The sequence below is a fragment of the Nothobranchius furzeri genome, chromosome 12, assembly GCF_043380555.1.
Source record: "Nothobranchius furzeri strain GRZ-AD chromosome 12, NfurGRZ-RIMD1, whole genome shotgun sequence".
Taxonomy (NCBI): domain Eukaryota; kingdom Metazoa; phylum Chordata; class Actinopteri; order Cyprinodontiformes; family Nothobranchiidae; genus Nothobranchius; species Nothobranchius furzeri.
This window is the reverse complement of record NC_091752.1, coordinates 52092839-52110304: the sequence shown is the minus strand read 5'-3', so window position 1 is coordinate 52110304 and position 17466 is coordinate 52092839. Positions and strand designations below refer to the sequence as shown.

At 42.8% G+C, this 17466-nt stretch overlaps 1 protein-coding gene across 12 annotated transcripts in view; it reads left to right on the top strand.

Moving 5' to 3' along the window:
* cacna1aa (calcium channel, voltage-dependent, P/Q type, alpha 1A subunit, a) overlaps positions 1-17466 on the top strand; it is a 147211-nt gene that overhangs the window by 31853 nt on the left and 97892 nt on the right. For all 12 annotated transcript variants that reach the window (XM_070542058.1, XM_070542057.1, XM_070542055.1 and 9 more), the window contains 7 exons: positions 7768-7859; positions 10063-10215; positions 11081-11274; positions 12861-12964; positions 13469-13584; positions 15327-15371; positions 15484-15567. In XM_070542058.1, the coding sequence (XP_070398159.1) occupies positions 7768-7859; positions 10063-10215; positions 11081-11274; positions 12861-12964; positions 13469-13584; positions 15327-15371; positions 15484-15567 (788 nt within the window). The remainder of the gene's footprint in view (positions 1-7767; positions 7860-10062; positions 10216-11080; positions 11275-12860; positions 12965-13468; positions 13585-15326; positions 15372-15483; positions 15568-17466) is intronic.

Here is a 17466-nt window from a genome sequence, read left to right as displayed (position 1 = left end):
TTCACCCATGGAGCCCAGCCGGGCACAGCCCGAAGAGGAAACGTGGGTCCCCCTTCCCATGGGCTCACCACTCGTAGGAGGGGCCAAAGGGGTCAGGTGCAGTGTGTGACGGGTGGTAGTCGAGGGCGCGGACCTTGGCGGTCTGATCCTAGGCTACAGAAGCTGGTTCTTGGCACATGGAATGTCACCTCTCTGGTGGGGAAGGAGCCTGAGTTGGTGTGTGAGGTTGAGAGGTTCCGACTAGATATAGTTGGACTCATCTCAAAGCATGGCTCTGGCGCTGGAACCAGTTTCCTTGAGAGGGGTTGGACTTTCTACCACTCTGAAGTTGCTTCCACTGAGAGGCGCCGAGCAGGGGTGGGCATACTAGTTGCCCCCCATCTTGGTTCCTGTACGTTGGGGTTTACCCCAGTGAATGAGAGGGTAGTCCCCTCTGCCTATGTGGGGGGACGGGTTCTGACTATGGTCTGTGTTTATGCCCCAAACTACAGTTCAGACTACCCATCCTTTTTGGAGACATTGGAGGGGGTGCTGGAAAGCGCTCCTTCCGGTGACTCCCTCGTTCTGCTGGATTTTAACGCTCATGTGGGCAATGACAGTGAGACCTGGAGAGGTGTGGTTGGGAGGAACGGCCCCCCTGATCTGAATTCGAGTGGTGTTTTGTTATTGGACTTCTGTGCCAGTCATGGATTGTCCATAATGAACACCATGTTCAAACATAAAGGTGTCCACATGTGCTCTTGGCACCAGAATACCTTAGGCTGCAGCTCGATGATCGACTTTGTTGTTTCATCTGACCTGCGGCCGCATGTCTTGGACACTCGGGTGAAGAGAGGGGCGGAGTTGTCAGCTGACCACTACCTGGTGGTGAGTTGGCTCAGATGGTGGGGGAGGATGCCGGTCAGACCAGGCAGGCCCAAACATATCGCGAGGGTCTGCTGGGAACGTCTGGCAGAGTCTCCTGTCAGAAGGAGCTTCAATTCCCACCTCCAACAGAACTTCCAAAATGTTCCGGGGAGGCGGGGGACATTGAGTCTGAATGGACCCTGTTCTGTGCCTCCATTGTTGAGGCGGCCGACCGAAGCTGTGGTCGCAGGATCGTCGATGCCTGTCGTGGTGGCAACCCCCGAACCCGCTGGTGGACACCGGCAGTTAGGGATGCTGTCAAGCTGAAGAAAGAGTCCTATCAGGTCTTTTTGGCCTGTGGGACTCCAGAGGCAGCTGACGGGTACCGGCAGTCCAAGCGGAACGCGGCTTGGGTGGTCTCCAAAGCAAAAACCCGGGCATGGGAGGAGTTCGGTGAGACCATGGAGCAAAAATTCCATACGGCTTCAAGGAGATTCTGGTCCACCATTAGGTGCCTCGGGGGGGGTAGCAGTGTGCTACCAACACTATCTATAGTGGGGACAGTGTGCTGCTGACCTCTGCTCAGAATGTTGTGGATCAGTGGGCAGAATACTACAAAGACCTCTTCAATCCCACTGACACGTCTGTAGTGGCTATTTGTCCATAAAACTTAAACAAAAAATAAATACCTTCAAATGGCCACTGGGGTACGTCAAGGGCTAGGCTTTACGCACGGGTAAAAAAGGTTTCAAATAAAGCAATGTCCATGTCAAAATTACGTTTGGTGGTGGTTTATTCACTCAAGCAGCAAGAGCACAAATTTTTGCGTCCTCTCTGACTCTGTGTGGTAAAAAACCACGTTCCCTTGCAGCTCCCGCTGCTCCACCCACCTTGACCTATTTATACCAATAATCACCCACACCTGACCATTAAACAATAAACTAATTAGCCAAAATAATAAATAAAAAGCATAATGCAAAACAAACAAATTACCTTTAACATAAAAAAATAAATAAACTAGGCTATAACTTAGGCCTATAATAAACTAAATAGCTTCAACAACGTCTTCCAGTGAGGAAGCAGAGTATGGGGACTTTGGGTTGGCCTCTCAAATCTCTGGTGCTGAGGTCACTGAGGTGGTTAAAAAGCTCCTCTGTGGCAAGGCTCAGGGGAGGATGAGATCCACCCAGAGTTCCTTAAGGTTCTGGATGTTGTGGGGCTGTGTTGGCTGGCGCGGCTCTGCAATATCGCATGGACATTGGGGTCAGTCCCACTGGACTGGCAGACTGGGGTGGTGGCCTCCTTATTTAAAAAGGGGGACCGCAGGGTGTGTTCCCCCTGGGTCGCGGGGGCAGTAGCCTAAGGCGAGAGCCAGTTGAGGTGGCTCGGGCATCTGGTCAGGGGGATCACACTTCTGAGCCTTCCTGGTAAGGTCTATTCAGGGGTTCTGGAGAGGAGGGTCCGTCGGATTGTTCAACCTCAGATTCAGGAAGAGCAATGTGGTTTTCGTCCTGGCCGTGGAACACTGGACCAGCTCTATACCCTTAGGGGGATCCTGGAGGGTGTGTGGGAATTTGCCCAACCAGTCTACATGTGTTTTGTGGATTTGGAGAAGGCGTTTGACCGCGTCCCTCGGGGGACCCTGTGGGGGGTACTCCGGGAGTATGGGGTACCAGGCCCTCTGATATGGGATGTTAGATCCCTGTATGACCGGTGTCAGAGCTTGGTCTGCATTGCCGGCAGCAAGTTGGGCTCATTCCCATTGAGAGTTGGACTCCGCCAAGGCTGCCCTTTATCACCGATTCTGTTCATAACCTTTATGGACAGGATTTCTAGGTGCAGCCAAGGTGTGGAGGGCATCCGTTTTGGTGGCCTGAGGATCAGGTCTCTGCATTTTGCAGATGATGTGATCCTGTTGGCTTCAACAGAACGTGATCTTCAGCTTTCGCTGGAGCGGTTCGCAGCCGAGTGTGAAGCAGCTGGGATGAGAATCAGCTCCTCTAAATCTGAGACCATGGTCTTGATTCGGAAAAGGGTAGAATGCCTTCTCCGGGTCAGGGATGAGGTCCTGCCCCAAGTGGAGGAGTTTAAGTATCTCGGGGTCTTGTTCACAAGTGAGGGAAAACTGGAGCGTGAGATCGATAGGCAGATTGGTGCTGCATCTGCAGTGATGCGGGCATTGTACCGGTCTGTTGTGGTGAAGAGAGAGCTGAGTTAGAAGGCCAAGCTCTCGATTTACCGGTCGATCTACGTTCCTACTCTCACCTATGGTCACGAGCTTTGGGTAGTAACCGAAAGAACGAGATCGCGGATACAAGCGGCCGAAATGAGTTTTCTCCGAAGAGTGGCTGGTCTCTCCCTTAGAGATAGGGTGAGAAGCTTGGTCATTCGGGAGGGGCTCGGAGTAGACCCGCTGCTCCTCCACATCGAGAGGAGCCAGTTGAGGTGGCTCGGGCATCTGGTCAGGATGCCTCCTGGACGCCTCCCTGGTGAGGTTTTCCGGGCACGTCCAACTGGGAGGAGACCTAAAAGTAGACCCAGGACACGGTGGAGGGACTATGTCTCTCACCTGGCCAGGGAATATCTTGGGATTTCCCCGGAGGAGCTGGCCCAAGTCGGTGGGGAGACGGAAGTCTGGGCCTCTCGCCTTAGGCTACTGCCCCCGTGACCCGGCTCTGGATAAGCGGATAAAAATGGATGGATGGATGGATGCTGCAAAGATGTTGATTAAACAAGTGTTCCACGCCTTTAAAATCACCTGAAAATAATAAATCTAAATATTTGTTCGAAAAGATGACTACTTTTAAAAAACTGTATGATGTTAAGATTTCCCTAATTAGAAAAATGTACTCTTACAATTTACACAGATTACCATTCATATTTTAATGACTAGAGGAAATTCAGTGCCACCAGCTTTCATCATCCACATGTCAATCGACTGTGTGAGAAAACTAAACACATAATCAACTATAATTCTTGTTTTTGGGCGACCTTGTCACCGTCCAAACTGAAGTCACTCAAAACAATATATATTTTCCACCTCTCTATATCCATCAGTTTAAATGTGTTTCTAGGTCCTTTTATCCTCAGATAATCTAATATCATGTAGTCACATTTAGAAGAATTGTCTCTGTTGCGGGACATGCTTAAGCTGTTGTCTAAATTTGTGCCCCAACAAGCTAGTAAGCAAGAGTACTGTGAAAATATTGCAGAATTATGTTAAAATGTCAAAGACAAAATGTTTATATTGTGGCACGAAGGTAGAGAAAGATGTGCTGAGAGTTGGGAGAGAAGGTGACATGGTCTAGTGAGGGATCTGATCAGAGATCAGTTCCTGCATCTAGTTCAGGTCAGCAGGTATGCAGATGAGGAGAGAAGGCAAAAGCAATCAAGCAAACACACATGAAACAGTTTGTGGCTCCTCCTGTTAATGCACAAGTCTACGTACAGTAGGTATGTGTGTGTGTGTGTGTGTGTGTGTGTGTATGCGTGCGTGCGTGTGCATATGCAGTATACTTCTGCCTCTGACAAAGTAAATATTATTTTCCAATGATTTCTCCAAGTGACCATTTTTCCTACGATGTTCATCCTTGAATTTGTTTCACTCGCCATGTTTCGGGTCACGCCCGTTCGCCATGCAGATCTGTTGTGTTGCCAAACATAAACCTTAAATAGAGAAAAATAAGAATAAAAAAAACAGTCAATCGTGCTCCTCCCCTGGCTCTGTTACCAAGGTGATACAGAGATTCTATCTATCAATGAGCCAATGTCCCTGTTGCCATGGAAACACTTATGAATGAGAAAGGGCCCCATAACCGTGGAGACAGTGTAAATGAGGAACTGCCTCATCAGTCTGACACTGTTTGTGACAGCAGATGCTGCTTGGAAACTGATTTCTGGATTGCCTCATCATCATTGTCGTCGCTGTTATCACCATCATTGCTGTTGTTTTCATCACATTTATTGTTATCATTTGTAACATCAGCACGATCATGTTTCTGGTCATACAAACTGTTGGTTTGGAGGATTTTACGACATTTTTTTGTTCGGTTTTTATTCTAATTTACTCACATATTTCTTCATTTATCATGTAAACACATTCAGGCAATAAAGAGTTCAAAATGTGATAACACAGAACTATTCTATGTAACCATTTCATATTCTGAATGAGATATCTAAATCCAAAATATCCACCCTTGTCCTTATTGCAGCCATATCAGTGTATTATTGTTGTTTTCTCAACTTAGAATTGTTTCGTTTGTCATTTGGTCTCCAACGCCTCACAGAATTGTCTGTAATTTCTTAAACCTTTAGAGTTTGAGTTTGAGACGCATTCCAGACGTTCGTAATGATTCTGCAATTGTTTTGAAATTTGCATGAATATTTTGAACATTGTAAAAAATTCAAGCAAGGCCCTGCAATAGTCTTCCTACCTGTTGAAAAAAATGTTTCGGGAAGAGCTGCACAATCAATACATTATTGTCATATTTTTGCAAAGCACTGCTTGGTTTTACAAAAGCAGAATATTTTATTCCAAGTCCATGCATTTATTCCCTTCCTGCTGCAAATATTTTGTCAGTTCATTTGACTCATAGTGCTGGCAGAGGAGCTAAGTGCCCGCTCCGTAATCGGAGGGTTGCAGGTTCGAGTCTCACTCAGGTTGTCACAGTTGTGTCCTCCTTGGGCAAGACAGTTAACCCTCCTTGCCTGGTGGTGGTGGTAGGAAGGGCTGGTGTTTGGCAGTCTCACCTCTGTCAGTGCGCTCCAGGGCAACTGTGGCTACAACGTAGCTCATCATCTGGCTGAGATTTAAAGTGCCTTGGGGGGTGGTAGAACCCTAGAAGGTGCTATATAAATACAGATAATTTACCCTTTTTAGGTGCCGACAACAAGTATAAATGGTAGAAAAAGTAAATTCTGAGTGTTTAAAGCACAATGATATTACGGTAATTTCCGGACAATAGAGCGCACCTCAATATAAGCCGCACCAACAAAAAAAAAAAGGTTTTCTACACACACAAGGCACACTCAAATACAAGCCGCGGCACAGCAGACACATGCAGGTCTCTGGCAAACAGCGCATGTATGGCCATAACATAAGATAATTACACAGAAAAATGCTACACAGAGGTTTTTTGTTGTTGTTTTACTTCAACAAAACGAATTTTAAACACGGGTGAGCGTGCCTGCAAGTTTAGAAAAGAAAACAGCACTGATAGCATTCATATTTCTGGATGGTTATAAAATAAATACAGAACTGACACGTTATTACCGGTAATTTGCATGTTTAGAAGAAAAGAACAGCGCTGACACAGCATTAATAAGCCCCGGATGATTAGAAAATAAAAACTGCACACAAAACATCCCTGGTTAGTAAATAAAACACACCTGCCTACCAAGCACTAAAGCCATTAAAGTCCTCTTCTTCAGTGTCGGAGTTGAACAGCCTCAGAAGAGCTTCGTCACATACCTTTTCTGTGACGATGTCAGTGTCGCTGTCCGTGTTTCTGTCATCATCCCCGGGTGAAGCTGGCTTGAATGAGTTCTTCCCGTTGCCGTCTCCAGCGCCGAACCATGGATTCATTCACGCCAAGCTTACGTGCTGCAGCACTGTTTCCCTCCTTAACTGCCAGATCGATGGCCTTCACCTTAAATACGGCATCATATGAACTCATACGTGTAGTTTCCATGATGAGGGGGTATGGATTTGAAACAAATTCTTCGTCGTGCCGGCCGCTTGCATGTGCTAAAATTAAAATGAGCACTTTCTTCGATTTCCACTTTTGACTTCCACCCGTTTCACTTTCTGCTAAAGCGCCCCCTGGCAGGTGAAGGAAAATCTTCAGTAAAGCCGCACCTCATTATAAGCCGCGTGGTTCAAAGCGTGGGAAAAAAGTAGCGGCTTATAGTCCGGAAAATACGGTATATTATTTTAATATATTTATCACACTGCAGTGAAATGTTTTCCTAGAATTCCGCAGTTTCTGAAAATAACTCATTCACGATTATGTGACCTAATGTTCAGCTCAACCTGCAGCTGGAGTACAGTACATCAGGGCCATGTGACCACTCCTAGAACATCTCAGTTGCAAGTCAGCCCCTGGTGAGGCATTGAATATCACACAATGTCATCACAAGGACTCGTGCCTAAACCAGTGTGGACCTCGTGCAACTCCACATTCAAAGACACAAAAGACTCTTACTGTAGATTTCTATTTAATTTTTATAATTTTTTCTTTCTTTATTTTTTATTGAATTTGTAATCTTTCAATGAAGGCAGGCAGAGCTCAAATGTGTGATTACGGTTCTGCTGTGTCACCGAGCATCTTGGCGGAACAGAGGAGAGTAGAAATGTGTTAGGAGCCAGAATGAAAGAGAGAGAGTAGTGGGAAGTGAGATGATTCACGGAGTGCGTCAGACGAGGGGAATGACTGACTGGAAGTCTAGCAGCCCAGAAGAACATCTTAACCTTCTCCAGCTGATAACTTTTGTGTTCAGACGAGTGTTAATAAAAGTACCACAATGTGTTTACAACGTATCAGGTTCACACTCCCTTCATCATCCTTCTTTCCTTCCCTTTTTCCTCCCTCTCTCATCCTGATAGAGAACACCATCTCGTTAGTGCGCCCCTCCCTTGTCCTGATACACTTCTCTGTCTTACTTCACTTGTCAGCTGTATTGATCAGCTCAGCTCTTGCAGGATTTACATACAGTGCTCACGCAGAGGCTTGTAACAGCCAGACAGGGTGTGTGTGTGTGTGTGTGTGTGTGTGTGTGTGTGTGTGTGTGTGTGTGTGTGTGAGAGAGAGAGAGAGAGAGAAACAGTGAGTTTGACTGACAGTGACAAGCCTGACCAGCTTGAATATTGATTTTCTGTGCACGCTTCTAAGCATTTGTCTTTTTCTTCATCTCCCCTTTCAGGATTCTGTCCACTGTGGGTTCAGATTTTGACTTGCGGACCCTTCGGGCTGTGAGGGTATTGAGGCCTCTCAAACTGGTGTCCGGTATACCCAGTAAGTTAATACTCATTGTGCGGGACGATTTGTTATCTCTGCTTCTTCTTCTTCTTGAACAAATTATCAATTACTCTGGTAAAAAAAAAACGAACTGTAGTTATTTTGAAAGATATAAATAGGAAGAAAATAGTTTACATCAATGCTATGTGCATCTTATATGTTATCTTTTCTTAATGCACCAACAAAAAGCGTTTTAGTGGCAGTAGAGTTGCAATCTCAATGTTAGCTTGTTAAAGAACGCTATGTTTGAAGGGATATTACATCCCTAAGTGATATTTTGTCTATTTTTGTATTCTCCAGCGTTAGATAAGTGCGGGGAAAAGCTTTTTGTTACCAGCACAGTAAATCTCCTGGTCTGATAGCAGTCTGTCTGCTTTAGCTTAGCATAAACAATGGAAGTGAATAGCAGAAACTAGCATTCTGTGTGCAAAAGTAATTAAATTCCTCCTGGTGAGCTCAATAATCATGTCAACTGCAAATGAAAAGTAAGGATTTCCAGGAACTGAATTAGACTTGGGACTATATTATGACAAAGCACCGCTGTAAGCTGCCGCTGCATGGCGTAAGGAAATAACACCCCCGCCACCCGGCTTCTGTAAACAAACACACGTACTTCTTACATTTCATTTGCAGTCGACATGATTGTTGAGCTCACCAGGAATTATATTATTGAGTCATTGTAATCACTTTTGCACACAAACGGCTAGTTCCTGCTATTCACGTCCATTTTTACGCTAAGCTTAAGCAGACGGACCGCTGCCAGACCAGGGGTCTCATTTATCAAACATTGCGTAGAATCCTTACTAAAACCGTACTTAAGCTCAGCCAAAAAAAATGTACTTATGCCAAGCAGGCTTGTGATCTATCAAACATGGAGTACGCACAGTTGCACGCAATCTCTGCTTCATAAATCGGAGACTAACGAGAATGTTTCTCAGTTACTTATTAGTCTTTTTAGTAACTTCTGTTAGAAAGGTACAATCTCAACCAGTCTAGAACAGTTCCGGAGATCCCCAGCGAGTCACACAGTCTGTTAATTAAGGTGCTGTGATCAACAGTGTCAAAAGCTGCAGAAAGATCTAACAATACTAACATTGTGAATTCCCCGTTGTCTGCAGCTTTAACTAAATATGCAGTTTTTAACTCAGCTGTCGTTTGATGTCCACTGCTTAGATTACCATTAGTGGTGATAGTGTTCAAAACAGCAACATTTCAATAGATAGGTTGACCTAAATATAGGTTTTATGTTGTTAAACATTATAAAGTCAAGTTAGAAGTGTCATGCACAGGTAATGAAAACATCACTGCATACAAAATAATTATGCAGCTTAGCACTACTTGAAAGGCAGCAGATGAAGAGTTACCAGGAAGTCCTTTCTATGTACACAAACACAATTATAACTCTTTTTTATACCCCTGGTATGATCACATCGGTTTTAGTGCCTAAACCCACCACATGGTCGTACTACTTCACCATGATATGTAAAAACATGGAATATGTAACTGTTTTTATTACAAATTTACTACAAATCCTAAATGCTGCACACATTTATAAAAAACTGACATGAGAAATCTGAATTTGCCATTAAGGGGAGTTGTCGAACTGGCTTGTCTATAGTTTAAGGTGGATTAAAGATGTGCCCCTTTACTGCAGGTTAACACAACTTCTTGAAATCCTAATTAAAAGTCAGTGAAGTGCTTTGGCCAATGGGATTAAAGTACCAAAGCTCACCTATACAGCCTGTGTTTTAATCTATTTCATTAGCAGCTGATTTCAGGAGACATAATTAGAAACTACCCACCCCCTTCTTCCATTGGGTGTCTGTCATCGGTTATTTTTGAAAGAAGCCATAATAATTCAATCCAAGTAATGATTGCAGCAAAAACTGTAAGCTACAACAATTTTTTTATTATTTAAAATGTATCTTGTGTGTAAGTAATAGTCAGTCATTCAGAGATTTTGGGGAGTGGTGGATTTTTAAATCTTCAGTATCTCAAACAAAATGACATTGTTTTTTCTCCTTTTGTTTTCAGTCCTTTAGTATATATTTCCAACAAGTTTGTGCTACCAAGACTGAAAAATTCGATTATTTTGTCAGAGAGTTATGATGGGCTGTTTGATGGGCTGTTGTCCAAAAACAACAGCCATATGGTGCAATAATAATTACAATCCTAATTTTGTATCAATTGTGTTTTTTAGGCTTGCAGGTGGTGCTCAAGTCCATCATGAAGGCCATGATTCCTCTGCTGCAAATTGGCCTGCTTCTTTTTTTTGCCATCCTCATGTTTGCCATCATCGGTCTGGAGTTCTACATTGGAAAATTCCACCAAACCTGCTTTGACAATATCACAGGTAAGATGATGCACGCACTTCTGTCGGCTCTTGTGCCCAGAGAAGACTGCATCTGTTCTTGGAGAAGTGGAATTCAGACAGTGGCAGACATTGAAAATGTAATATTATATATTCCAGGGGAAAACAACAGGACTGAATTCAGACTTGTGCATAATATCAGTTCAAAGCACCTGGTTCTAAACAGGTTCTTTGTGAAGTAGACAAAATTTGCAGTAACTTTATTCGACAGATTTGGATATTTTGCCAGAAAAGAACAACCTATTATTTTGATTCATTTCTATATAATTTCAGATTAGGTTTCATGATTTTTGGCGAATTTTCTTTGGGATTTCTGCCTAATCATTGATGATGTCACATCTCTGATCAGAATCAGAATCAGATCAGCATCAGAATCAGAATCAGATCAGAATCAGAATCAGAATAGGTTTATTGCCATTGTCAGTGAACAAACAATTCACAAACTAGGATGCATAACCCTTTATCGGAAATGAAGTAAATATAAATTAAAAATTAGAAGGTGTTGGTTTGAAAAGCACGAAATATCTCCTACTAACTACAGAACATGAACATGATTTTGTTCTTTATCCATTAAAGCCTGCAGCTCACGTTGAGAAAACATGTTTCTCTGCTCATTCAAATCTATTCCAATGTGCAGGCATATAGTTAACATAGCTATTTTTTGTTTGACGGGCTGACACACCGCATGTGTCAGTCACATGAAGAATAGGGCCACCCCATCTCAAGTGCAAAATGGTGGTAGGACTTATATGAGCTAGAGAAATTTTTGTTTCTTTCCCTGCAAGGACTTACCACATTAGAACAAAATTTTCACAGTAAACCTATTCCCATTTCCTCCTGTTCCCAGGTTCAGGCGAGATCCGAGAGGAGTTTCCGTGTGGCGATGAACCTCCTTCTCGGCTGTGTCCAGAAGGCACTGTTTGTAGAGGATACTGGTTGGGACCAAACTATGGCATCACCCAGTTTGACAACATCCTGTTTGCAATTCTCACCGTCTTCCAGTGCATCACCATGGAGGGCTGGACAGATCTACTATACTACGTATGTGCTACTCAGCAGAATTTAGTTTTCAGTGTACCTCTTCATGTTTAGGTCCAAAATCTGTTAATGTATGTCATAATGAAGTCAGATTGATTACCTCAAAGCAACCTGGAAGGGATTCGGCTGGCTAGATAGTCAGCAAGAGTCAAACTAGGGGCCTGTGCTTAAACCCTTTTAGGTACGAGAACACGTCTGAACACAGTTATAGCTGAAGCTGAATAGTTCCCTGTTGTCATTGGCAATGGTTGCTATGGAGACCAGTGGTAGATAAGGGTTTTTGACTGCTACTGTAGTTACCCTTTTAACCTTCTCTGTTTCTCACCACTTAACTGTTGTTCTTCATCCATCATCATCTTATTTTTCTCTCCCTCATCCCATTTTTCCTTCTTTCTTATCCCTCTGTCTCTTTCTCCCATCCCTCCTTCCCGCTGCTGCTCTATATTTAAAAGGGCCTGCTCAGCCCAAGTTATTCTTGCTGGGGAGGAGAGCAATAAAAGTTTAATGGTTGAAAAAGGGGGCTGCGGCACACTGGGTGCATGGAAAGCAGAACCAGGTTACACGTAGAAGGTAGGGACGAGGGAAGAGGTAGGTGGGGTAGACACAGAGAAAAATCCCAGAAGAAAGAAAATCAGTGTAGAGCCTGATCGGCGACTTAGAGAAATGGGGAGGGAGCAAGGACTGAGAAAAAGAAAATCTAAAATCAGAAAAGCCAAAACAAGGAGTTCCAACAAAATGCAGAAAAAAAAACCAATATGGGTCTGATGAAGAAATACCGAGGGCATCCTGGATAAGAGAATGGTAGAGACAGCAAGGGAATGAGGAAAGCATTTGTTATGCATTATTTATTCCAACAGGGCTGCTAAATAGAGTGGCAGATATGCATTTACTTATTGAGATGACACAAAACACGTGATTCCTGCTGCTGTTTGTGTTTCCAGCAGCAACATAAATGAGACTTTTTCCTTAAGGTTTAAGAAGCAGCAGGAAAATAAAGCAGGCTTCACTGAGAAACCGTTTTTTTAACTTGCAGTTTTTAAAATATGATGGGTCACAGGGTTTAGCATGCAGGTTAAATGGGAAAATAGTCTCCTACCCCATTTCCTGCATTAGCCGCCATTGGAAAATAGCTGAAGCGCTCATATTAGAAAAGACATTTTCACATCACATTGAAAAATTTGCATCCATGAGCTCAAACATCTTGACTCGTGACGGGAAACACCACACAGCATATCTCCTTCAGGCTTGTGTTATTTGTGGAGATCAAACATCAACGATGCAAAGCAAACAGAGTCAGCGGAAAAGTCGTGTTGCTGTTAGCCATTCAGAGACGAGATGAATGAATATCAGGACATAAGACTCCAATTCCTTCCGTGTTCTGTTCCTTACTCCTCTGGCTTACGTCTAGTACCTGAAACAGGAGCGCCAGAGCTTTTCTTCCACATAGCTTGACTCACAAGGCAGAGACCACTGCAAATGTATATAAAAAACAAGTTAACTTTAAAGTGTGAACGTTCTTTGATTTTTCCAGAGCCGTTCCAATGCTAGAGTTAAACCAAAATCTTGACATGTGGTGTGTGTGTTTATAGAGCAACGATGCCTCAGGGAGTGCGTGGAACTGGATGTACTTCATTCCCTTAATCATCATTGGCTCCTTCTTCATGCTCAACCTGGTGCTTGGTGTGTTGTCAGGGTAAGTTTGCTTTTACAGTGTTGTGTTAGTTTGACTCAAAAAAATCATAAATTATTTGAAATAAGCATATGGTTAAAAAATTTATCTATTTCAGTAATTCAACTTAAAAGGTAAAACTAATATATGAGATGGACTCATTACCTGCAAAGCCAGATCCTTCCAGACTTTATTTGTTATAATTGTGATGATTATGGCTTACAGCTGATGAAATCCCCACATTCAGAATATCAGACAATTAGAATGTTCTTGAATATTCTAGACTTTGGGACAGCTAATGATTCGAAAACACCTGCAAAGGGTTCCTGAGCCTTTAGATGGTCTCTCAGTAACGGTTGAATTAAAGAAAAAAAAAGGACTTTTGCACCATATTCTAACTTTTCTAGTTTCGCACATATGATGTATCAAATGTTGACATGAACACCTATTTTAAAATGTTATATGTATGGAGTAGTGAAGAGTTTCATTTAAGGTGTCTAACTGTTTTTTTCTTGTGGGTCACTTTAGAGAGTTTGCCAAAGAAAGAGAGCGAGTGGAGAACAGGAGGGAGTTCCTGAAGCTCAGAAGGCAGCAGCAGATTGAAAGGGAACTCAACGGTTACCTCGAATGGATCTGCAAGGCTGGTACGTACAGCTGCTTATACAGGTGGAAGCGGTTTTTAGAAAGATGACTCGTACAATCATAAGCTCCCAGTTATATCATAATTAGTAAATTCATACAACGTTTAGTCCAGTTATGGGTCATTCTGATGAAAACCCTGGAAAAAAAAATCACTGGTTAGCTCTAGCCTGCCAAATCATCATGTAATATAAGTAATCTGGTCACAACCCTTCGAAACCACCCAATCGTGTTCAACGGTTGTCTTTCAAATGATCTCTGTACGCAACTGGACAGCACTAGGACCAATTGGAGCAACAAACAACTTGACGTAGTCAGCACTATGGGTGTCAGTCAATGGGGCCATACACTTTCAAAGACGAGGAAGAAAAGCCCAAGTTTAAATTATCCAGAGTTGATGCCAAAGCCACTCCAAACGACCGCTGTTCCTGAACCATCGCCATGAAGTTTTTCTCCTTCACCGCTCTAGAGTTAAGGTCACCTAACAACATTAGACCTGCTGAGGGTCTACGAAGGAGCATGACTAGACCGACCTGCAGAGCAAAATATTTTACCACTGCAACGGCTGGTCAAGATTTCTAGGCTAGGTTACCTCAGCCATCCTACAGAAATGCTGCATTTTTTTCACTCGTGAGTTTCAAATGTTCTCTCTCACATCACGTTGATGCACTCGCTACTGGATATTCAATGGGCTTTCTGAAATGTATTTCAAATGAAAATATGTTGTGTGACAAACCCTAACCCTTACCTAACAACTCCAATCTGAAAACCCACATAATGGCTCGTGCAAATGCTTCTTTTCAAACCTTTATACCTCCATCACTCCTTCATTATACAAGATTTCACTTAGTTCTGATATTTTCAGCATAAACAGATGAAATTCTCTCAGATGAAGCCTGCAGCACTTCATTCATTCATGCCCATGTTGACACACCGGTGCTGATGAGCTACAATGTTGCCACAGCTGCTCTGGGGCGCACTCATGGAGGCCCGGCCGCCATACACAGGCGCTGCTGATCCCTCTGAGCACCACCAGCAGGCAAGGAGGGGAAGTGTCTTGCCCTAAAACGCGTAGACTGAGACAGACAGAGCTCGAACCTGCAACCCTTCTTTTACAGGGCGGCAACTTATCTCCTCTTCCGCCATCGCCCCCAATAGTGTGCCTCTTCTCCACCTATTTCTCTTTCTTTTATGGAAATTTGCAATGGGGGTTTAAAAAGAAGAGCTTTCTTGTCCTTTTACTTATCTGCTGATGGCAAAAACAACGTCTGACTGGAAGATTTGGCTGTAGGTGTCGGAAAGAACAAAGACAAAGATAGGAGAGACCTTTGATCTTTTCAAAAAGACAATTTACATAAAAACTAATGGAGAAGAATTAGAAATTCACACAGGTGTGGTCTTTGTTTCTGTTTTTAATTGAAATGAACAGGTTATGAAAAAGGGATTTGTCTTTTGAAGACACTTCAGAATGTATGCACTGCATCTGGGGGCAGAGACCAAAACAAACCTCTTAGCCACGGCCTAACACAAAATTATAGTTATTTGATTCTCTTGTCACATGTGTTACTTTTTCTTCAGTCTGTAGTTTTCTCCAAACGTGTTCGTTAAATGTTTTTACTTTTTGTATTTTTGTCATTTACAGTGTCATTTGCAATATGTCATTATTGTGTTTCTATATGGAGCATCTTTTTAGTTAAATCTGGAAAGAAAGACTAGGTAAAGTGCATTTTTGCTCTGTGTTCTGCAGAAGAAGTCATCTTGGCGGATGACGAAAATGAAAACGATTATGATGGTATGAAAGTCCTCTCACATTTAGCCTTTATTAATGTTATTTTCCACTAACACTATATCAAATGCACCAAACCAAGGCACACGGGGAACACAATGTGTTTTTCATGCTACAGGTTCTCGAAGGAGAGCCACAAAGAACCATAAGAGCAAAGCGGAGCTTCTTAACCCAGAAGAGGGGGAGGTGGACCTGGCAGTAGGTACGATACTCTCTCTCACAAACCATCTCAAAAATAAACCACGAGAACACAGAGGTGTTATCTTATCTTACATTTCAGCATTATCTGACCATCCTCTCCGTCTGTCTCCTGGCCTTTGCCTTTCTGTCTTCTTCTCCTCTTCTGTGTTTTCTGAAAATTCCTTTTCTCTCTCTTTCTTTCTTGTGTCCTGTAGCGCTCTATCTTTCTCTCTGTCTTTAACCTTCCTCTATCCTGTCCTACCTTCATCATCTCCTTCACCACTGATGGTGATCTCACGAAATTATTCTAAACAAACAGAAGTTGTGTTTAAGAGCAAGTTCACTGAGGAACTGTTTTTGTTAATACATTTTCTTTTTGAAATACGAGCCGTCATTTTGAGTTTCAGAACACGAACACACAGATACACGCCACACTGGAAATTTGCATTCATAGACTCAGACATCGTGACAAGGAAGGCTGAGCTGATATTTACATCCAGGAGAGAGCAGAGCACATCTTAGCTTGTAGAAGCTAACCGTTAGCACTAGCAACTCCACAACATGGCAGAACTTCTTTGGGCTTGTGTTAATTGTGGAGATAAATGTTGCAGAGCAAACTGAGGCAGGGCACCAATCAGAGGTGAGATATCCAAATGTCATGAATAACAACCACCGACTCCAAATACTGCCGCTTTCTGCTCCCACCCCTCCGTCTAACTACTACTTGTTGAAACAGGAGCGCCAGAGCTTTTCTTCCCACAGAGATTGACTCACAAGTTATTCATTCAGAGACCACTCCAGATTTGTTGAAAAATCAAGAGAATGAGAGATTTGAAGGTGTGGTTCACAATTTTTTTTTATTATTATTGTTATTATTTCTGATTATAATCAGTTACTCTGAGTTTTTCATGCAGGCTGAACATGAAAGTAGTGATCTACACCTATCGCCAGGATTAGCTTCTGATATAAATTTGAAGGTGAAACTCTAGAATTTGAAAAGTCTCACGGATCTACGAACGTCACACTGTCTTGACTTGCTACAGAAAAGGCTGTTTGTTGCTTTGTCATCCAGCAAAGAGCAGAGAACGCCTTGGCTAATCTTGACTAGTAGAAGCATTAGCAACTCCACCACACAGCAGAACTCCTTCAGGCTTGTGTTACTTGTGGAGTTAAATCATCCACGTTGCAAAGCAGAATCAGTGGTAAAGTTGCTGTAGCCAATCTGAGAAGAGATGGCCACATATCGAGAAATACAATTCCCAATCTTGTAGTCTGAAACTCAACTCTGATGTGGCTGACTTCTAGTTCCTGAAACTAGTGCACCAGAGCTTTGTTTCCCCAGAGTACAATTCACTACAAGACATTAATTCCTACTGGAGACCAATGCAACTGTACTGATTAAACAAGTGAACCAAACCTTAAATTTCTTTGTTTTGATGTTTTATTTACAAGCTAGCAATAAGTGTGTAGCTATTCTGGGAGATTTGGTTTAGTGTTAGTTCCACTTTTGTTTTTGCCATGACAACACAATAGCCATGTGTTACTTTTTTGTAGCTAATGAGAATTTATAGTTTTAGACTCAGAAAAAGACAGAATCTAACTCACTTGGCCGTGACAGCAACTGTGAGGGAGTTTCCAAATTGTCTCAAGATTTTTGCGAGAGTTCCAATTTACATGGTGAGTCACTGGGCTCTGCTATGGCGTTGCTGCAATTTTGAGCATCTTTTGAATATATGACAAAATAATTCTTGTTAAAATAAACACAGAGTCATCATGGGCATCTCAGACTTGGCTTTAACTCTCAATTAAATTTCTGCTAGTCAAAAAGGGCAAGGAACTGGAAAAAGCACTGAGGATGGTGGGTAATGTAAGTTATGAATGGAGACAAGATAAATAATCTGTCATTACAACTTTGGGTTTG